Source organism: Lynx canadensis, chromosome D1, assembly GCF_007474595.2.
Source record: "Lynx canadensis isolate LIC74 chromosome D1, mLynCan4.pri.v2, whole genome shotgun sequence".
NCBI classification, from domain to species: domain Eukaryota; kingdom Metazoa; phylum Chordata; class Mammalia; order Carnivora; family Felidae; genus Lynx; species Lynx canadensis.
This window is the reverse complement of record NC_044312.2, coordinates 114,660,990-114,682,655: the sequence shown is the minus strand read 5'-3', so window position 1 is coordinate 114,682,655 and position 21,666 is coordinate 114,660,990. Positions and strand designations below refer to the sequence as shown.

The 21,666-nt window shown below is 68.4% G+C and overlaps 1 protein-coding gene across 10 annotated transcripts in view; it reads left to right on the top strand.

Annotated features, from left to right (window-relative positions):
- BRSK2 (BR serine/threonine kinase 2) overlaps positions 1-21,666 on the top strand; it is a 60,146-nt gene that overhangs the window by 30,887 nt on the left and 7,593 nt on the right. For 5 of the 10 annotated variants that reach the window (XR_003972202.1, XM_030331335.1, XM_030331333.1 and 2 more), the window contains exons 2-15: positions 3,565-3,659; positions 4,918-5,003; positions 7,568-7,708; positions 10,649-10,765; positions 11,462-11,495; positions 11,667-11,735; positions 11,826-11,972; positions 13,043-13,074; positions 13,406-13,570; positions 13,663-13,760; positions 13,846-13,996; positions 18,071-18,131; positions 18,869-19,076; positions 19,673-19,721. Coding sequence is in view for 8 of the 10 variants with exons in the window: in XM_030331335.1 (XP_030187195.1) it covers positions 3,565-3,659; positions 4,918-5,003; positions 7,568-7,708; positions 10,649-10,765; positions 11,462-11,495; positions 11,667-11,735; positions 11,826-11,972; positions 13,043-13,074; positions 13,406-13,570; positions 13,663-13,760; positions 13,846-13,996; positions 18,071-18,131; positions 18,869-19,076; positions 19,673-19,721 (1,453 nt within the window). In the remaining 2 variants the exon portion in view is untranslated. Of the gene's footprint in view, positions 1-3,564; positions 3,660-4,917; positions 5,008-7,567; positions 7,709-10,648; positions 10,766-11,461; positions 11,496-11,666; positions 11,736-11,825; positions 11,973-13,042; positions 13,075-13,405; positions 13,571-13,662; positions 13,761-13,845; positions 13,997-15,944; positions 16,011-18,070; positions 18,132-18,868; positions 19,077-19,672; positions 19,722-21,666 lie in introns of those variants that run through there. The other 5 variants (XR_003972201.1, XM_030331332.1, XM_030331330.1 and 2 more) reach the window with 2 other exon arrangements.

Here is a 21,666-nt window from a genome sequence, read left to right as displayed (position 1 = left end):
CACCGCAGCCGGTGTGAGGGCCGGTCAGAGCCACCAGGGCAGGAGGGCCGGGCACTGCCCGCAGAGAGCTGCTGGGCCACCCTGGAGAGCACAGCCAGTCCAGCAGCTCCCCGCCCACCCGCTCTCTGGCCCCCTCTGGGCCCCAGGGGCCCCAATAGCTGAGTGGGAGCGCAGGAGTGCACCCCTGGAGCCCTGTCCCCAGCCTGGCGCGGGGAGGGCCCCGCACTGTCTGGGGCCCTGGGCCCTGGGTGCAGGCTCTGCTCTCAGATGGCGGCCTACAGGCCTCTGGACTCTCCTGGCCAGGCTTGGGGCCCCAGGGGGTGGGCACCCCCATTAAGGCACAGGCGTGTTTGTGCCCAAGTCTGGGGTGCAGTGGGGAGCCAGTGGGCGCGACAGCCCTGGGGGGCTCGGGGCTCTTCCTTGGCCTTTCGCCTGAGCCCTCCCCGGGATGCCCCTGGGGCTCCTCGATGCCTGGAGTCTTCCCGCAGCGCGGACACAGGCGGTCCAGCACCCTCAAGCGCCCGCCGCCTGGGCGGGACCACGTCCGCTGCTCCGGCGATCATTTGTGACGCGGCAGACTTTCCCTGCGTTGGCGTGCGCCCGTGTTTGCTGCAAACACAATCGTACATCACAATGGGGAGCTCTGCCTGCGCAGCCGCAGGGTTGGGGAATTAGTCTGATCGCAGGCTTCCCTGCAGACGCTGTCCTCCCACCATCCCGAGCCTGCTTAGGAGGGCTCCCCGGTGCACACTCTCCACTCTCTGTCTCTGGGGAAATGGCAGGCCTGCTAGGAACCCAGACACCCCACCCCAGAGGCCCCCAGGGCTAGGTCACCTCCCAGGGTGGCAGGGAAGCTTCACTAAGGAGGGGCACCTCCACGCTGGGTTTTGAGGGGTGTGTAGGAGTCTGCGGGCCTGAAGACTTTCTCGGCAGGGGCAGCAAGTGGAAGACGACGAAGGCAGGGAGGGAGCTGCCAGAGTTCAGGTCACTGCCCAGCGCAACCCCCCCGCACCTGGCCGTGCCTCCTGGCTGGCCTCGCCCCACAGGCCCATGAGCTGCTGCTGGGGGGCCGGGCCCATGGCGTGGGGCTTGTCTGGCATCCGCTGTCCTCTGGGCCCTTCGTCCCTTGGCCTTCCTGTGCAGCCGTGCAGCGGCTGGCGGTGGGACCACCGAGTTTCCTTGTGTACGAAGTGGGAGTCCCTCTTCTCACACAGCGCCCGGCACGGGGCACTCGCCAGGATGGCTGTTCCGGTCACGGCGGTGGCACCGGCTGGGTCGTGTCCTGCTCCTGCCGTCGGCTGGCGTGTTTGTCAAGCGCCCTGTCACTTTGACACCCGTTTGTTTTCCTTTTCTCGAAGCAGGAGGATGTTTTTCCCCCCGCACGTCTGTGGTTCCCGCCTTCTAAGGACGCGCGTGCACTGGTGTGTGCGGCGTGTGTGCGTGTGTCCTCGTGTGGGCCCCGCCCATCGGCCCAAGCGCGTCGTCCCCGCCGTGCCGTCCAGCTGTGTTGCGTTTTCAAGTCTGCTGGGTACCCTGGTGGCTGAGCCAGAAGCACTTCGCTCCTTCCCGCTTGAGGACACCTGTCCCTGCCTGGTCTTTGCTGCGCGAACAGTCTGGCACAGCTGGCCCCAGGTCACGCCGTCCGGTTTCGGGAGTGCTCTCCCAGATGCGGCGATGGCTGTCTGCCCTGTGGGGGTCGCGTGTCTGGACCACGGGTGTCTCTTCACGGGAGGCGTCTGTCCTGAGCCTGTGGGGGTCGCGGGAGCCTGTCCCCTTTGGGGTGGTGGCCTTTGCTGCCTGTTTCCCCAGGTCCCCTTGGCCCTTCAGCCTTGTTCTGGGGACTTGCCAGGCAGAGTCCTGCTTCGAACTCTGGCTTGTGCCTGCTGTCTGGAGATAGGACGGGCGGTGGGGCCGGTTCTGTCCTGGAGGCCGTGAGCCCCCCGGGCCTCCAGCCATGGGTTACAGATGGGTGACAGCAACGCACCTGCCGTCTCCTCTTCCTGCTGTGCACTCCCTGCCCCTCCCGCGGACCCGGAATCACAGGGCCCAGGGCCAGAGCAAAGGCAGCCCCAAGAGGCCCCAGGGGTCTGCAGCCCTTCCTGGGGTGGGAGCCGGGGGCCTCAGCGGCCTCAGCGGCCTCAGCGGCCACGACGCCGAGCCCAGGAGCTCATCTGTCTTCGCTGAGCACCGCAGCTCTGGCCCACGGGCCCCACCCACGAAGGTGCCCTCCCAGAGCTCCCTGTGCACCCGAGAGGCTGTGGCTGGCAGGCCCGCCCATCCTGACTCAAGGGGAGAGTGAGAGGCTGGGCCTGGAGGGTCAGGGGTGACCACGCTCCACGGGAGGACACGGAGGCCACGCAGAGTTACAGATGCGCGGTCCATTAAGGGACCGTGTTTTCCATCATGTGGCGAGGGATCCATTTCCCATAAAGTTGAAGGGCTCTTGCAAGTTGGTAAGAATCTCCCCTACCTAGGCCCGGCGTAAAAGTGGGGGAAGGGCACCCCAACGGCTGGTGAGCATGAGGAGTTCAAGGTCACGGCCGAAGCAGCAGCAACGGGGCCTGCGTCACCCCGGACATGGGGCAGGCATGTGCTCCGGGCCCTGACTTTGACCAGGTCTGGGTGAAGCAGTGCGGGCATCCCTCAATCCCCGTAGGAGGGGCACCCCCGGCAGAGCGCAAGTCAGGGTCGGGCTGCGATGCTAAGGTCAAGGGTCCTGCCCCCTTGTCCCCAAATGCTGGAGGTAGGGGCCATCACGATAGCCTTCACACGCCTGTCTGAGAATGACAGTCACCTCGGAGGATGTCACAGTTGGGGGTCCGGGCTCAGGAACGGACAGGTGGGGATGTCCTGGTCCCAAGGCCACAGCAGGGTCCAGCCAGAGGTTAGGAGGGCGGCTGGCCGTGGCTGGGCTGCAGCAGGGGTGAGGCTGCTGGCGGCCCCGGTGGCCTGTCCCAGCCAGGGAGGGGAAGGGGATGCCTGGCTGTGGCCACATGACAAGGGGGCAGCAACCAGGACTGTGAGCCCTAGAGTCATGGTCATGAGAGCAGAGGTGGATTCTGTCCTGTGGGGAACCCAGGACGGGGGGCCATGGGCATGGCAGGCTGGGGTGGTGCTGCCCAGGGAGTGGCCTTAGGCCCGTCCTGCTGTCCCTGAGACACCAGTGAGCTGGACCCTGTTGTGTGGGGAGGGGCGGCCCTGAACCCGAGGGCACCCTGGCTCCCCTGCTGGAGGTGCCTGGGCAGTGGCTGAAGGCCTGGGGCGGGGGCTCTCGGTGTTATGGCCTCCAGGCCTGGGGGAGGGGTGCAGGGGGTCAGAGGGCTGGTCCCCGGGAGGGGGACATGGTGTGGGGCAGGGCTGCTGCTCCAAGACAGAGCTGTTCTGGGCAGTGACCAAGGGACATGGGAGGGCGGGCGGTGGCTGTGGGTATCCTGAGGCGTACTTAGCAGAGAGAGGTGGGGGACAGGAACCAGACCCTGAGTGAGGGGCCTGTGTGGGGAGTGGGTGGGGTCCCTGCCGATTGGGGCCCTGGATGGGGTCTGAGGGGGCTTCTGTACCCCACAGGCCTCGTGAAGCTGGGGATTCACTGTGTCACATGCCAGAAGGTGGCCATCAAAATTGTCAACCGGGAGAAGCTCAGCGAGTCTGTGTTGATGAAGGTGAGCTCAGGCGGAGGGGCCTGAGGGGGCCCTTTGGGGGGGTCTGGGGGGGACAGCCTGGCGGCGGGTCCCCGTGGTGAGAGTCCCATGGGTGGGGTTACAGAGAAGCCAGCCCAGGTGGGTCCCACTCGCTCCTGCTGGAGCCCAGGGCGGGCAGCTCCTGGCTACGGAGCAGCCTCCCTGTGCTGGCGTCCAGTGACCACCTCGCACCTGGCTTCCCTCCTCAGCCCTGCCCGCCCTTTCTCCTCGCCTCAGCCGGGGGCCCAGGAGGGACAGGCCGCATCCTGGGGCACAGTCGGGGTGCCGTACCAACCTGCCGGGATAGCTGGCTGGGCCTCAGTTTCCCCAGTTAGACCCAGGAGGAGGCCCCTTCCTCTGAGGAAGTGACAGTTCCCCAGGGACCACAACAGCTCCTCCCGCTTCCCACCCCCCTCCCTCCCCCCATCCCGGGAGCCCGTCCTGGGGTGGAATCTGGACCCCCTTTGGGACCGGACCGGGCCCCGCATGGACTGGTGCTTGGTGGGAAGGGGTTGCCCAGGCCTCAGGTTCCCCCACCTGCCTGCTCACTGGGGGGTGTGGCACTTACACCTCTGCGCGTGGGTGGCATGCTGGGGGCTCCGCATCACCGTGGCTGCCCCCTGCCCTGGGGACTGTGCCTCCCTCATTTCCCCAGACATCTCCCGAGGCGGGCATGTGTGGCCAGTATGCCAGGAGGGCAGGGAGGGACTGGGGTGGGCCCCACTGAGGAACCCCAGGGACCAAAGGTGGGGCAGTTTTAAGAGAAGGCAACCGTGGCTTGGACGGGTGGGGGCAGATCCCGACTTTGCCTTGGACAGCTCCTGGGACCGTGTTCAGTTGGGGACCCTGAGTTCAAGATGCACATAAGCTATCTGAACAGAGACGAGCTCAGTGGCAGGAGCCCACAAGGCCTGGCAGGGCCAGGGTGGAGGCGCGGAGGGGCGGCCCCCCTTGTGTGATGCCCCTGGGACGGGATGGGCCAGCCCACAGGGGCGGAGACCCCATCTAGGCTGGCCCTGCTCCAAAGCCTCCACCGCCCCCGTGAGCCTGACCGAGGTGTCGGGCGGGGGGCACAGCCCACTCAGATCCTACTGTCTCCCCACCAGCCAGAGACCCCCTCGAGGTCAGGGCAGCGTGGCGTCTACCTGGCCCCAGGGCTGCGTGTAGGAGGGGACGGGGTGGGTGGATGCAGGTGGCAGGGGACGCTCCCGCCCCCAGCTGGACCTCTCTCCCCGTGCAGGTGGAGCGGGAGATTGCCATCCTGAAGCTCATCGAACACCCTCACGTTCTAAAGCTGCACGATGTTTATGAAAACAAAAAATATTTGTAGGTATTGCCGGGTCTGGAGAGCTGGGGAGGGGGCAGAGGCGAGGCCGTGGGGCCCCGGGGAGGGAGCCAACTCAAGAGGGTGTCCACGGTCAGTGCTCCTGGCCCAGACCACGGCAGAGCCACCAGCTTGAACCGCCGAGGGCGTAGGGCTTCTCTGGAGGCAGGGGCTGGGGGCCGGGGTCAAGCCACAGGAACCACTTGGCCCAGTCACTCTGCCAGGGCCCCCAGGGACCCTCCCCATTCCCACTGAGGCCCCCATCTGCTCCCTCACGGGACTGGGACCCCAGGTTGGCCGACGGCTCGATGGCCACACCAGGCCCCTCACCCTCCCTGGTCACCCACCCCCGTGCTGCCGAGTCAGAGGCCAGCGGAAATCTCACTATCTTGGGTGCACCTGGGTTGCAAATTGGAGACTGCCCCCCCGCCCCCCCTGGCCCCAGGTCGCCCGCCGTGTGGCCTCAGTGAGCTCACCCGGGGTGTGGGCGGTGGTCACTGGGTCACTGCAAGGGGGCGCTCAGCCCTGTCACTACTGCCTGTGTGGCTGTAGGAGGGCCCCATCCTGTGATGCCCTGTCCCTCAGGGAGGGGCTCCAGTGGCACTTTTCTTGGGGGCATTCAGATTGAGTGAGGAAATGCATGCAGGGGTCTGGCCCAGGGGACCTCGAGGTCTCAACTCCAAGCCCCAAGCCCCAGGCCCGACTTGGGGTCCCCGGAAAAGACGTGGGCACCTCGTGGGCCAGGCCGGCTGGTGCCAGGTGGCCATCCACAGCCCGCCCATACTGTCCCGGGCCATGGGGGTTGGGGCACGAAGCCAGACAGCGAGGGCTGCTCTGGGAGAGCAGGAAGGCTTGGGCACATGGATTGAGGATGGTCCTAATCCGACCCCTGACAAGTTTGTCCCTCTTTGGGCCTCAGTTTCCTCATAGCTGTGGCACCCCCGCCCACCCCCCTTGCCGTGGCAGCTGGAGGCCCAGTGGCATGAGTGGCCAACTCCAAGTGTTTGAGGGTAGGGTGACCAGAGTCGCCCACGTGGGGGCCGGAGATGGGTCAGTATAGCTGTAGGGGCACCAGGAGGCGGGTTGTGGTCCTGGGGCCCCTGACACCAGTGAGTACGAGGAACTCTGTCTCCCTGAGACACCTGCACGACCCGCCACCATCGGCCTGACTGGGGCCCACCTTGCGGTCAGTGTCCAGCGACATCCCGTGAGTGGGGGGCCGGCATTGTTGGCCACCTTCACACACAACATGCAGGGGACCCATCGTGTCTCATTTATGTTGAGATACTTGCAGGGATGGACCTGGGGTGGGGGTCAGGAAGCCAGGGAGGGGCCTGGGACGGCAAGGCCCGGCGGAGGCACGGCCGGGCGCAGGCCCAATGACAGGGACACCACGGCCAGCAGGAGAGCGACCAGGCGGCCAGGCTGGGTCCCGCTGGGCCCAGCACCCTCCCCAAGGCAGCCCTGGGAGCATGCAGGTGGAGGAGCAGGCAGGGGACCCCTTCACCGAGGTGCCGTGTTTGGGCCTCCCACTCAGGAGCAGGGCAGGACCCCTGGGATGGCCCCTCCTGCCAGAATCCCACCTGTGCCCCCTCCCTGCCCCTTCTCTCCTCGGGCCCCCTATGCCCCCACCCCTGCTGAGCCCTCCGTTCCTGCAAGACACGCTTTTGAGACGGCTGGTTCCCTACCTCCTGGCCCTCTGCCCGTGCCCTTGGCCTCCTCCAGCAAGTCCTCGGGGGTTCCCGTGGGCATCAGTGAGGCCGAGCTTGGACACAGAGGGGGGCCTGCAGCCACTGTCACCAGGCCAGAGGCTGTACTTGCCCCCTCCAGCTGTCCCCATCCTGCCCTGCACAGGAGCCCAGAGGGCCCTTCGTCCCTGGACCCCTGCCAGCCACCTGCTCTGCAGACCAGGAAGCAGGCTAGCCTAGGGGAGTGCTGGGCTGGGGACCACTGGCCTTGGGGCAGGTGCTCTGCTCTGGCCCGCAGAACCAGGGAGCCCAGGCCCCTGTCAGAACCCCCTAGTGGCCCAGCCCCTGGCCCCAGCCCCAGCCAGGCCCCCAGGGCCCCCTGAGCCCGTGGGGGCAGTTACTATCCTGCTGGGGGGCCACCCTGTTTACGCTGTCTTCCAAGACCCCGTTTGAGGGCCAGCCCCGGGGGACCCCCCGGCCATACCCTGCCCCAGCCCCTTGGCCCACCCTGTTTTGGGGTCTCCCCTGTTGGCCTGGGCGCCCCGCAGGCCTAAGCGTCTGATTCATTCCCCTGCTCTGGGAGCCCAACCTGGACTGGCAGGGGAGGGCCTAGAAGGGTCACAGCCCGGCTTGCATGGGGGTCAGCGGCCACAGCGCCCCTCTTGCCTTGAGGCCCAGCGGCCCCTCAGCCAGGGGGTCGGGCGGGGCCTGCTCCCAGCTTCCCTGCCTCAGAGGCCTCCCGAGGCTGCGCTGGAGGCAGGCCTGCCAGGAGGCCCACCGTGCTGAGGGTGCCGGAGGCTGGGACGAGGCAGAGGTTGGCACCGGGGCAGGCTGACCACATGGTGCACAGCCAGCTGACGCCCACCTGTCCCCTGCAGATACCTGGTGCTAGAACACGTGTCTGGTGGAGAGCTCTTCGACTACCTTGTCAAGAAGGGCAGGCTGACCCCCAAAGAGGCTCGGAAGTTCTTCCGACAGATCATCTCTGCGCTAGACTTTTGCCACAGCCACTCCATATGGTGTGTGCCCCGACCCTGTCAGATGCCCCCATCCCATCAGGTGGCCCCATCCCCCACTGGGTACCCCCTATACCGTCAGGTGCCCCCCACCCTACCAGGTCCCCCCCTGTCTCCCACCTGGTGCCCTCCCATCCCCCCAGGTGCCCCCCATCCCCCCAGGTGCCCCCCACCCCACCAGGTGCCCCCCATCCCATCAGGTGCCCCCCATCCCCCCAGGTGCCCCCCACCCCACCAGGTGCCCCCCATCCCATCAGGTGCCCCCCCTCCCCCCCGGTGCCCCCCACCCCACCAGGTGCCCCCCATCCCATCAGGTGCCCCCCATCCCCCCAGGTGCCCCCCACCCCACCAGGTGCCCCCCATCCCATCAGGTGCCCCCCATCCCACCAGGTGCCCCCCACCCCACCAGGTACCCCCCTGTCTCCTACCAGGTGCCCATCCCCCCCCCCCCCAGGTGCCCCCCACCCCACCAGGTGCCCCCCATCCCCCCAGGTGCCCCCCACCCCACCAGGTACCCCCCTGTCTCCTACCAGGTGCCCATCCCCCACCAGGTTCCCTCACCCCACCAGGTGCCCCCCATCCCCCCAGGTGCCCCCCACCCCACCAGGTGCCCCCCATCCCACCAGGTGCCCCCCACCCCACCAGGTACCCCCCTGTCTCCTACCAGGTGCCCATCCCCCACCGGGTTCCCTCACCCCACCCGGTGCCCCCCCATCCCCCCAGGTGCCCCCCACCCCACCAGGTGCCCCCCATCCCATCAGGTGCCCCCCACCCCACCAGGTACCCCCCTGTCTCCTACCACGTACCCCCCCTGTCTCCCACCTGGTGCCCATCCCCCACCGGGTGCCCTCCCATCCCCCCAGGTGCCCTCCCATCCCCCCAGGTGCCCCCCACCCCACCAGGTGCCCTCCCATCCCCCCAGGTGCCCCCCACCCCACCAGGTACCCCCCTGTCTCCTATCAGGTGCCCATCCCCCACCGGGTTCCCTCACCCCACCGGGTGCCCCCCATCCCCCCAGGTGCCCCCCACCCCACCAGGTGCCCCCCATCCCATCAGGTGCCCCCCACCCCACCAGGTACCCCCCCATTCCCCCAGGTGCCCCCTAATCCCACCAGGTTCCCCCCACCCCACCAGGTGCCCCCCATCCCATCAGGTGCCCCCCACCCCACCAGGTACCCCCCTGTCTCCTACCAGGTGCCCATCCCCCACCAGGTTCCCTCACCCCACCGGGTGCCCCCCCATCCCCCCAGGTGCTCCCCACCCCACCAGGTGCCCCCCCATCCCACCAGGTGCCCCCCATCCCACCGGTGCCTCCCATCCCATCAGGTGCCCCCCATCCCACCAGGTACCCCCCCATCTCCCACCAGGTACCCCCTCCGTCTCCCACCAGGTTCCCCCACCCCACCAGGTGCCCCCCCATTCCCCCAGGTGCCCCCTAATCCCACCAGGTGCCCTCCCATCCCACCAGGTGCCCCCCATCCCATCAGGTGCCCCCCACCCCACCAGGTCCCCCCCCCCCCTCTCCCACCAGGTACCCCCCGTCTCCCACCAGGTGCCCATCCCCCACCAGGTACCCTCCCATCCCCCCAGGTGCCCCCCATCTCCCACCAGGTGCCCATTCCCCACCAGGTGCCCCCACCCCACCAGGTGCCCCCCATTCCCCCAGGTGCCCCCTAATCCCACCAGGTACCCCCCACCCCACCAGGTGCCCCCCATCCCACCGGTGCCTCCCATCCCATCAGGTGCCCCCCATCCCACCAGGTACCCCCCCATCTCCCACCAGGTACCCCCTCCGTCTCCCACCAGGTTCCCCCACCCCACCAGGTGCCCCCCCATTCCCCCAGGTGCCCCCTAATCCCACCAGGTGCCCTCCCATCCCACCAGGTGCCCCCCATCCCATCAGGTGCCCCCCACCCCACCAGGTACCCCCCCCCATCTCCCACCAGGTACCCCCCGTCTCCCACCAGGTGCCCATCCCCCACCAGGTACCCTCCCATCCCCCCAGGTGCCCCCCCATCTCCCACCAGGTGCCCATTCCCCACCAGGTGCCCCCACCCCACCAGGTGCCCCCCATTCCCCCAGGTGCCCCCTAATCCCACCAGGTACCCCCCACCCCACCAGGTGCCCCCCACCCCACCAGGTACCCCCCCGTCTCCTACCACATATCCCCCCTGTCTCCCACCTGGTGCCCATCCCCCACCAGGTGCCCTCCCATCCCCCCAGGTGCCCCCTAATCCCACCAGGTGCCCCCCATCCCATCAGGTGCCCCCATCCCCTACCAGGTACCCCCTATCCCATCAGGTGCCATCCCCTACCAGGTGCCCCCCACCCCACCAGGTGCCCTCCCATCCCACCAGGTGCCCCCCATCCCACCAGGTGCCCCTCCCCATCTCCCACCAGGTGCCCCCCATCCCACCAGGTGCCCCCCACCCCACCAGGTACCCCCCCCACTCCACCCCCCCGTCTCCCACCAGGTGCCCATCCCCCACCAGGTACCCCCTCCCCACCCTTGCACTCCCCCCACCCCGCCCCTTGCCCCTGGGGCAGACAGCACATTCTCTTTTGACCCCTTTCATGAACATCAGGAAGCTTCTGCCAGGTGTCCACCCAAGGCTCTGGGAGCCCCTTCCTCAGCCTTTTTAGGGCTCCTGGGGCCAGGTCACCCTGGACTGGAGGGGCTCGGGATGGCCTCAGCCCAGAGCTCTTATGGTGGGGAGACCCCATAGAGTAAGGCAGAGCCTGCCCAGGATGGGTGGGAGCACGTGGTGTGACCCCAGAGGGTCCCCGTTGCTCCATCCCAGCAGCCAGGCAGGCGACTTCTGATTGGCTGCCTGTGACATCACCAGGCTGGGCTGCCATTGGCCCCGTGCTGTGTGGGTGGGCTTTGGGGGAGGGGGAGGCAGCTAGGGGACCGGTCAGCCTCATTCCCGCCTTCCTTCCCAGCCACAGGGATCTGAAGCCAGAAAACCTTCTACTGGATGAGAAGAACAACATCCGAATCGCGGATTTCGGCATGGCGTCGCTGCAGGTTGGCGACAGCCTGCTGGAGACCAGCTGCGGGTGAGCGGAGCCGCAGGGCCAGGAGGGGGCCGGGCCGCTGCCCCTGAAGGCCCTGCGCTCGGGCACAGCCCCCAGCCCCGCCCCCCCATACAGGCCGCCAGTGGTCTCTGCTGCGGCCAGGGGCGGGGGGGGGGGGGGGGGGCAGGGTGGGGGTGGGGCGGCCACAGCCCCAGGACCTCTGGCTCCGCTCCCTGATTCTGCTCCCAAGTGCCGTGCAGTGAGTGACCCGCCAGGCCCAGGCCCTCCTTCCGCTCTCTGGCCGCGTCCTGGAAGGCTGGTCCAGTCCCAGCGGCCACCTGCTCGCTCAGGGGCATCCCGGGCGGGCCATCTCTCTGCGGAGCCCATTCGGCAGCGCCCCAAGGTCCTTCTTCTGACTGTGCTCTCCTGGGACCCGGACGGCAGGCAGATGGCCTCGAGCGTGGCAGAGCCCAGAGGCTCCACAGCCCCTGTCTCCCCCAGAAGCACACAGTGTACCCAGCGGGGATTAGGTTGTAAGGGGGTTGCCATCAAAGTCCCCTGAGCTTCCTGCTGGGCCTGAGGGCCCCACAGCGGGGCATCTGCTGCGGGCAGAGCGTGCCTCAGGGTGTCTGCGCTGCTGTGGTCCTGGGGGCAGCCCGGAGGTCCGGGTGGGGTGGGACAGCCAGGGCAGGCAGCAGGGCCCGGGGCCTCGGACCTGACCGCCGCTTTTGCCTGCAGGTCCCCCCACTACGCCTGCCCCGAGGTGATCCGGGTAAGTGGCCGTTGCCCCCACACCCCCACCCTAGTCCCTGCCTGACCAAGGGCCTTCCCCACGTCAGCTGTGCGGACCCCCAGGCCCCGGCTGGCTCCCTCCCCGACCCTGGGTCTGGGCGAAGCCCCCCACCCCGGGCGCTCACCCCGCCCACCCCACTGCCGCCTGCAGGGGGAGAAGTATGACGGCCGCAAGGCGGACGTGTGGAGCTGCGGCGTGATCCTGTTCGCCCTGTTGGTGGTGAGCCCCCTGCCCGTCCTCCCTCCCTCCCGTGGTGCTGCCCGTCCCCCCCTCCGCCCCGCCTGAAGTGACCCCGGTCCCTGCCGGCAGGGGGCTCTGCCCTTTGACGACGACAACCTGAGGCAGCTGCTGGAGAAGGTGAAGCGGGGTGTTTTCCACATGCCGCACTTCATCCCGCCCGACTGCCAGAGCCTGCTGCGCGGCATGATCGAGGTGGACGCGGCCCGGCGCCTCACGGTGGGTCCCAGGCGTCGTGGAGGGCCCCCCCCCCCCCCCCCCCCCCCGGAGCCTGCGAGATCCCTGCCAGGGGCCACCCTGTTAGGGCCGGGCTCCCGTCTCCGGAGCCTCCTCCCAGAGGGAAGGGCCGGCCCGTGCCTGAGTGTGGTATGGGGGGCTCTGGGTGCGTACGGCGTGTGTGAGAGGGAGCACAAGGGTTGGAACCGTGTGCACGTACACGTGTGCACAGCTGCGCGGGCGTGTGTGCACAAGCACAGGCGGGTACACAGGGATGCACACGTGGTTTGGGAGTGCTGGTGTGCCTGGCAGGCCCCTGCCTCCCGGGCTGTCCAGGGCTAGGTCGGTGTGAATAGTTCCTCACCACCGCCCCCCAGGACAGCTGGGGACCAGAGAGGGTGGCGGGGGGTAAGCTCCCACTTCTGCAAGAGGCCCCCAGCTGGCCGTCTCCAGCCTCCCTGGGGCTCAGCTAGTGCCGGGATGGCAGGTCCCCAGAGCGAGGGCAGCAGGACTCCCCTGACTGTCCTCTGCAGGACAGGGGCGGCCCGGTGCCCAAGGGGCCACCCTCTCCCCTCCTCCCAGCCAAGCTGTCCTGGGTGGAGCTGGGGGGAGAGCAGGGCTGGCCCCCAAGCCTCCCGCTCACACCTGCACCCAGCCCCTCCCTGTGCACAAGGAGGGCCGCCCTGGCCGCTTCCCCTGCTCTCCTCCCCTGGCCTCGGCCTGGAGCCGCCAGACCCAGGAGGCCACTCTGCTTCCCTGCTCACTCCCTCTGCCCCCAGCCCTGCCTGCAGCCCCCAGCCCTGCCCACCTTCCTTCTTTCTCTAGGCCAGCATTTCCTCTTCCACTTGGGATACGCAGGGTCAGGGGTACTAGGTCAGGGGTGCGGCCCCTCTCCATGCTCCCCCCACATTGCCCCACCCCGTCCCTTCTCTCCTCCCCTCCCCACCCCTCCTGTGCTGCTCTCTGCACACTCCTGTGGTCCTCCCTCCCCGTGCTCCCGCCCCCCTCTGGCCTCCTAACGTGGGCTCCTCCCTCCCTGCTCGTACTAACTCCCTGTTTCTCTTTCCTTGTAGCTAGAGCACATTCAGAAACACATATGGTATATGTAAGTAGCTTTTCCTCCCACATCACCTGCTTTGCCTGTCACCCGTCACCGTGGCCTGGAGGGCCTGCTAGGGAAGGCGGGGGGCGACCCAGCCCAGCGCAGGCCGGCTCCCAGCCTCAGCCGCTCCTGGCTCTCAAGGCCCCCGGGCCGGCCTGCGCTGGGCACAGGCCGGACGCAGGAGGTGTGCAGGGGCCGGGTGCAGGGAGAGCAGCAAGTTGCAGGGCCCCAGGAAGGGGTGGGCCCCGCCCTCCCAGCACCTCAGGGTGGGGGCGGACAAGCCCCAGGCTGCAGAGGTGGGGGTGAGTGACCCCACGGTGCCTGTCATCCACAGAGGGGGCAAGAACGAGCCGGAGCCGGAGCAGCCCATCCCCCGCAAGGTGCAGATCCGCTCGCTGCCCAGCCTGGAGGACATCGACCCCGACGTGCTGGACAGCATGCACTCGCTGGGCTGCTTCCGGGACCGCAACAAGCTGTTGCAGGACCTGCTGTCCGAGGAGTACGTTGGCGGGGGCTGCGCTGTGGCCGGGGGGCGGGACCCTCGGGGGAATGGACTTGCCGACCCTTCTCCCTGCCTCTCACCCACTGCAGGGAAAACCAGGAGAAAATGATCTATTTCCTTCTCCTGGACCGGAAAGAAAGGTACCCGAGCCATGAGGACGAGGACCTGCCCCCCAGAAACGAAATAGGTATAAGGTCCCAGGGTGGCCTGGTCCCATGCTGCCCCCTCCAGGCCCAGCGGGCTGCCTGGCCCTGACCCCTGTCTGCACACAGACCCTCCTCGGAAGCGTGTGGACTCCCCAATGCTGAACCGGCATGGCAAGCGGCGGCCGGAACGCAAGTCCATGGAGGTGCTCAGCGTGACAGACGGCGGCTCCCCGGTGCCCGCGCGGCGGGCCATCGAGATGGCCCAGCATGGCCAGAGGTGCGTGCCTTCCAGGAGGACCCAGCACTCTGCCTCCTGGTGGCCCGGCCTGGTCGGCATTGGCGCTCCTTCCTCACGGGCTGTGCTGGGCCTGGCGTGGCTCGCCTCTGCCCCCTAGTCCTGGGGCTGGGCCAAGGCCACCGGGTGGGGCTGGACCACGCGCTGTGCCGGGGGGGGGCGGGGGGGGGGCTCGGTGGGGCTGCTTGGGCTGCTTGGGCTGGACTGGACTGAGCTGGGCTTGGCTGAGCTGGGCTGGGCTAGACTGGGCTAGACTGGGCTGGGCTGGGCTAGACTGGGCTGGGCTTGGCCAGACTGAACTGGACTGGACTGAACCGGGCTAGACTGGACTGGACTGAGTTGGATTTGGCTGTGCCGGACTTGGCTGTGCTGGGCTGGACTGAGCTGGACTGGGTTAGGCTGGGCTGGGCTGGGCTGAGCTACACTGGGCTTGGCTAGACTGGGCTGGACCGGACTGAGCTGGGCTGGGCTGAACCGAGTGGGATTGGGGTGGACTGGGGTGGACTGAGCTGGGTTAGACTGGATCGGGATGGATTAGGTTGGACTGGATTGAGCTGGGCTGGGCTGAGCTGAGCAGAGCTCTGCTCTGTTGGCCTGTGTTGAACCAGGCTAGTCAGGGGTTGGGCTGGACTGGAGTGGCCTGGACTTGGCTACACTGGGGGTGGTCAAGCCACGTTCAGAGCTACCTAGGAGGCCTGTCCCCACTTGATGCTGGCCCCGTGTTTGGGTCACCTGTGGTAGTGTTGGGATCAAGGGCATGGAATTCTGTGGTGGGGATGGGGTGGGCAGGGGGAGGGGACGCGGGGCGGGGGGGGGGCAGGGGGGGCGGCGAGCAGGTGTGGGCTGAACCAGCAGCGCCCCCTGGAGGAAGGAAGGGCGTCCTGGTCCTGCAGAGCCTCCGCGGACTCTGGCTGGCTGGGAGAGGCCCTTGGCAAATCAAATCCTCACCCTGGCACTGGGCGGGGTCTTTTTGGGGTGAGGCCCAACGTTCCTGCCCAGGCAGGGGCTTTAGCCAGAGCTCTGGGGCATGGAGACCACCATGGGAGGTCCCAGCTCTCCGGTCAGCTGGGGGCTAGGTGCTGGGGCCAGCCGGGCCTCCCAAGGAATTTGCCAGGAAACAGGATCACTGTCAGGATTAAAGTGGGCACGGCTCCCTCGGTGGTCCCAGGCCTTCCCCGGGGCAACAGGCTGGCTCCGGACAACCACGGCCCGCTGCCCGTGGGCTCTGGCACTGGGAGGCTGGCTAGGGTGGTGGGGAGAAAGGTGTCTGCTGGCTGAGCTCCTGCCCTGACTGCCTCGCGTCCTGCTGGTTGTGGGCACCCCTCTCCCCAGGAGGCCCCCAGGGTGAGAGGCCACCTCTCCCCAGCCCACCTTTCCTGAGCCTTGCTCCTGGCCTCCCGTTCGGCCTGCCCGGGGCAGGCCGACTGCTGACGTGGGGCCCACCTCATCCCAGCCACCCCACGTCCCTCCCTCCTCACCCGTTTAGAACAGGGGCCAGGCGTGGGAGGCCACCGGGCCGAGTCTCCCGTTCTGCCTTCCAGGCCTGGCCACCTTGGGGTGGGAGGTGCTGGGACCGGGTCAGCCGTGGGCCATCCCAGTGGTCACTGGAAAAGCCCCTTCCTCCCGGCACCTCCCAACTTGCCGCTGGTGCTCCAGACTTTGCTTCTTCTGGCTTGGCCGCTCCGCACCGGGGCTGGAGGGGCCCTAGGGCTGCTGGTGGGTGCTGGGCGTATCCTCCAAGGCCCGGCCAGGCCACCCTGCCCGGCAGGTCATCAGGCTGGGGTGCGCTGTGGCCCTGGCACCCTCCTGCCTGGCCTCCCCTCGCGCCCACGTGCCCGGCCCGTGTGGAGCTGTGTGGAGGTCCGGCCTCCCAGGCCGCCTGCTGGGGCTGCGTCAGTAACTCTGTTTTCTCGCTTTGTTCCTGCTGTAGTAAAGCAATGTTCAGTAAAAGCCTGGATATCGCTGAAGCCCACCCCCAATTCAGCAAAGAAGACAGGTATACACCCTGCCCACCCATCCCCCGCCCCCCAGCCCCGAAGACGACGGTGGGCCTGGTGGCAGGGCTGGGCCCGAGGCGCATCCGGCCCTCTCGGCTCTGGCGAGGGAACCCTCCAGCGAGCTGGGGACGGGCCTGGGCCAGACGGGGCTGAGGCCCCGAGGAGGTGTGGGCTGCTGGGGCAAGGCCGATGGCCGGCCTGAGAAGGGCTGGGAGACCCACTGCGCTCTCCCTGCCCTGGGACCCCCCCCGAGTGTTTGCAGGCTGTGAGGCCCCCCTCTGTGTAGCCCTGGTAAACCTCCCCTCCTCTGTTCTGTGCTGGCCTTGGGTCCTGGGGTCACCCTGCTGCCCACAGGGGCCAGAGTGGAGGTGACAGCCCAAGGCGGCCGCAGGCTCCCCAGGAGGGGGCAGGAGGCATGACAGTCTTAGGGGTCTCTGCATGGGGCCTGGTGTTCCTGAGCAGCCCCCCCCCCCCCAACCTTGCAGGGCCTGCTGCCTGTGGGCAACGGTGGCTGGGCCTCACCCCTGTTGCCCTCCCCCTGCCTCCACACCTGCCCGTGTCCCCGCCTGCTCACCGCTGGCCTCTTGCCGCCTACCTGTCGCCCGGCCCTGGCTGTTCTCTGTGCCGGCCCCATCCTTTCTGTCTCGGGCAGGTGCAGCCTGGTTTCCGGGGCCGCCTGCTTAGACAGGAGGGTATGGAGGCAGCCCCCACCCCTGTTCCTCCCACTGCTGCTTTTCTGGTTCCCTTGTGCCAAGTGATAAGCGCATGGCTGGCCCAGTGGCAGGCAGGCCCTGGGCGCTGGCCCTCGCTCTCGGCTGCTGCCCTGCTGGCCTGCAGCTGCTGGGGTGGGCGCCAGCTGGGACCGACGGCCCCCACTCCTTTCCCAGCATCCGGAAGCTTTGGACCCAGGCCTGGCTCTGGGCCCTGTCCTGGCCACGGGCATGCTGGGCCGGGGGGCCGGAAGCAAGGTCAGCGCCACCCCCTGGCTCCGTGGCTGTGTTAGGTGGGGGAGTCGGAGGGTCGCTGCCATGGGGTCCCAGCCCACAGGTGCCGGGGCCCTGGTCAGAGTGGGCTCAGCTCCTCCCTGAGGCCCAAGGGCTGGGCCAAGGTGCGGGCAGGCAGGCCGGCGGGTGGGCGGGAGCCCTCTCAGGGCCAGGCTGGCTGGTGGGGGTGGGCCTTCACTCATTTCCTTTTCTCTCCCGTGGCTGCCTCGGCACCACACCCCCCCCCCCCATTTCCTTCTTCGAAAGGGGGCAGGTGCCAGTACCCAGGGCTGAGCGGGCGTGGTGTGCCCTCCCTTGAGGCCGTGTGGTGTGGTGGAGCGAGGCCTCTTGGGGTGCCGGGTGCCTGCCCGGCCAGGTCTGTGGGCCGAGCGGGGCCAGTGGTGGACTAGGCTCGTGGCTTCAGCCAACACTTACCCCGGCCTTGCCTTGCCCAGGCCCTCCTGTGCCAGGAGGAGAGGGCCGCAGGCTGGTGTGCTGTGGGTGGCTCTGGGCTGGGCAGGTGGGCCATGGGCATGGAAGGGTTGGGCTGGTGCCCAGCTGGTGGCCCACGTGGCAGGATGGGAGGTGCTCAGCAAAGCGCAGGACTCGGGGCCTGTGACAGTTCAGCCTTGGGGGTTCTGGCCGGGCTCAGGGCCCCCGGGGCCTGGAGAATGGACCAGGCACGGGCTGGATTCAGCTCACCGGAGGCACCCGTCTCCCTCCGTCCCTCTAGCCACCTGAGCCCCCGACAGACCCTTGCCGAGGGCTCCCCTGTGCCGTCCTGGGCCTGGGCCTGGGCCTTGGACCCGGGGCAGCTCCCACGTAGAGAAGAGGCAGAGCCCCTGGGGGGGGGCAGGCAGCCAGCCACCCCACTGGGGCTCTGACGGGGACCCCGATGGGGCTGCGGGGCCCTCCCGGGCCTGGGGAGAGACGGGGGTGGGGGGGCACCGCTGGACAGCCCTGGGCCGCCTCGAGGCTCTCGGCCAGGGCTCCCGTCCTCGTGGAGGGTCCGCCTGGGGGACAGAAGTGGAGAGCACGGCCCCTCCCAGCTGACCTGCCCGCCCCTGTGTCTGCAGGTCCAGGTCTATCAGCGGCGCCTCCTCGGGCCTCTCCACCAGCCCGCTGAGCAGCCCCCGGGTGAGCCCCCCGCCCCGACGGGCCCGGCGTGCACGGGGGGCAGGGGAGGCTCCCAGAGCCGGGGAAGCAGGCCCCCTTCGCCAGCTGCTGGGGCCGCCCGCGGTTGCCGCTGCCCTCGCTAACTGCACGTCTTTGTTTTGTTTCGTTTTGTTTGTTTTTCTCCTGTGTTATTTGTGTACTTTTATGGCACCCGCTCCCACCCCCACGCCTGCCTGCCCCCGCTGGTCCTGCCTTGGGGTCCTGCTTGAACGTTGCTTTTCTGGTTCTCCTGGTGCCGTGTGTGCATGCGGGGCGGGGGTGGGCGCATGCACGGTGGCTCTCGGGGACCCCTCGCGCTCTGATCCCTGCCCTCCGCGCCTGCCCTGTAGCCTGTTAGAAAGTTTGCCCTGCCCCCCCCGCCCCCCGAGAGCCCCTTTGTGGCCTGCCCCCTGGCCACCTCCGTGGAGCCTGAAGCTTGTCGGAGCGCCTCTCGGCCCGGACACACCCTCCCTCCACAGGCCACCTCGCGGCCCAACCCCAAGACCCAGACCTTGCCGAGCAAGGCCAAGCTGACCGACAAGCCGCTGCAGGGCACCAAGTCCAACCCACTCCCGGCCGGCACCCAGGCCCGACCCCCTGTCCCGGGGGGCCTAGGCCCCCAGCTGGCCCTGCCCCCGGGCCCGCCGACCGTGCCGGCCCCCACCCGGCTCCCACCCGTTGGGACTGAACCGAACACCAAATCTGTCCCCACCATACAGGTGACCCCTCACCCCTCTCCAAGGGGTAGTCCCCTCCCCACCCCTAAGGGGACGCCCGTGCACACGCCCAAGGAGAGCCCGGCAGGCACACCCAACCCCACGCCACCGTCCAGCCCCAGCGTCGGAGGGGTGCCCTGGAGGACACGGCTTAACTCCATCAAGAACAGTTTCCTGGGGTCACCTCGCTTCCACCGCCGGAAATTGCAGGGTAAGCGGAGGGGAGGGGGGCCGGTGGGGCAGGCGGGGTGGCAGGGGCCGCCCCCTCCCCACTTTCCTGGTTCCCCCCATCACAAGCACCCGGCAGTGGCCTGAGTCGTCTAGGCCAGCAAGGGCCCAGGCAGCAGCTCCGATGCCTGCTTACTCCCCAGCCTGCGGGCCTGGTGGGTGTGGCCCGGCCGGGCTACCTGAGCCCAGGGAGGGGAGCCAGCCGAGGGGCGGGTGTGGGCGAGGACAGTCAGAAGCCCGTGGGACCGGGGCAGCGGTGGCCAGCCTCCTCCTGCACGCTGAGTGCCGAGGGTCGGTTGGCAGCTCCACTGGCTGTTGGAGCCTACAGCACAGCGGATGGGCGGGTGTGGGGGGACCATGGCTGGCTGTTGGTGACAGCAGGGCTGGCTGGAGGCTAGAGAAAGCACAGCCCGATTATAGCACCGTGGGACTGCCCCGCGGCCCTAGGCTCTGGTGGTGAGCCCCCAAGAGCCTGGGGGGTGGCTCCCTAAGACCCTGCCCGCAGTGCAGGGGGATCCCTGGTGAGGGAAGGGCAGAGGGTCACCACGCCTTCCCTTCCTGTCCTTCCCGTGTGCACAGTTCCAACACCCGAGGAGATGTCCAACCTGACCCCGGAGTCGTCCCCAGAGTAAGTGGCCACTGCCCAACGTCCACTGTGAGCCACTGGCCTCCCTCCTGGTGCCCAGACACCGAGTGCGTGGGGAGGCTGGTGCTGGGTCCTCCCACAATGGCGGGCTGGGGACCCGCGAGGGCTTTGGGGTAAAGCACCCCAGCCCCTCCGGGTGCTTATTCCTTCTCCCTGTGACCCTGTGCTTGCCCCAGGTGCCCCCTCCACCTCCTGCCTCTGGGACACCTCCTCTCCGGCACTCACAGCTCTGTGTCCTGTGCTGTGAACGCCAGGTCAGGGAACTGGGTCTGGGGTAGGGAGCCTGGCTGGAGACCAGGGAGGGCACGGCCGTGCCTTGGAGACGGACTGCCGCACACCAGCCTGAAAGCCCGGGCTCCACACTGGGGGAAGCGTGTGGACCCTGAGCCCGAGCCCTGGTGGCCAGGCGTGCTCACGACTCTCTGGGCGCAGGCTCAGCCCTGGACGCGCGGGGCACAGGGGGCAGGCGAAGGGCTGGACTGTGGTGCTTGCGGCAGGCAGCCTCCGGGGAGAGGAGCGCTGGGCCGTGCTGACACGGGCTTCCCAAGGGCGGAGTGGAGCCCAGGACGCGTCCAGGAATTTGGGGGCTCGTCAGGATGGAGGGTCTCAAGGCGAAAACATGGCGCTGGCCGAGGAGGCGGAGGAGGAAGCGGGCTGCGGAGGGTGGCACTGCGGGAGGGTGCCCTCAGCTAACCATCGCCATTGAGGAGGAGCAGGTCCCGAGGGAGGCGATGGGCGAGCGGAGCCACGGCCACCCCGCAGCTGGCCTCAACTGTGGCAGAGACCCTGGAGAGGCCCCCCGCCCCCACCCTCCTGGCCCTCGTGGTGGCCTTGGCCTGCGGCTCTGGCAGCATGGCGCAAACAGGAAGCGAGGCGTGGGTGTGGAACAGGGCCAGCGAGGGGAGCAGGAAGCCGCCATGGCCTCACACGGGCAGCCTATTCGAAGGCCACGGTCTTGCTGACTGAGCAGAAGGTGCCGCCATGGGGCAGGCTTCATGCGGGGCCTGGGGACGCGGCGCCTGCAGGCAGGGCGGACACCCGGGCCGCGGCAGGTGCGGCGGGCGGGCCCCACGTGCTGGGTTAGGGCCTCGTCGGTCGACCCTTCCTGCTGCTGTCACCACTCACAGACAGCCCTGTAACAGGACTGCTGTGCTGGCGGACAAGTTAGGTCCCACAGCACCTGATGCCCTGAGGCCTTCCCGTTCTTGAGTCCCTTTGGGGGCCTCGCCCCTCCTGGGGGTCCCGATGGGACCCGGCCGGTGCGCAGCCGCCCAGGGAGCTCGGTGCAGCTAATCCCCAGCCCCGCCTCCTACAGGGGACATCCTCGCCGGCAGCGTGTCGGTCAGGGTCCCCCCGCCCGGTGGGGTGCGAGCGCACCAGTGTGTACACGTGGGGCTGTTTCTCGGAACTGGCTCACGTGCTCGTGGGGGCCGGCAGGCCTCAGGCCGTGGGTTCGGCAGGTGGAAATAAGCAGGTCTGGGTGATGTTGCAGCCCCGAGTGTGAAATGTGCAGGTGGGGAACCCCGTGGTGCTCTGTCGAGCGGAACTCCTTAGGGAAACTGCAGCCTTCCCTCTCAAAGCCTTCACCTGGTTGGATGAGGCCCACCACATCCTGGAGAGTGGTCTGCTTTACTCAGAGACGCCTGGCTACCGCACGTCTAAGCAGCAGCACCTGGCAGCCGCCCGGGTGGCCGAGCTGACTTGTGGAGTCGACCGGCAAGAGCCTCTCTGGCTCCCTCAGGCACGGGACTGTTTGTGCCAGCTGCCCAGCAGCTGGGCTCCCAGGGTACAAACAAATGACGTTTTCAGTGACTCTTCTGTCATCTCTGTCAAAGCAGGGGAAAGAGAACCCGCGGCGGGTTCCAGACGGACTCCTGAGTACCTCTCGGGCTGCAGGCCCTGGGGACGGGTGCTGGGGCAGAAGCCT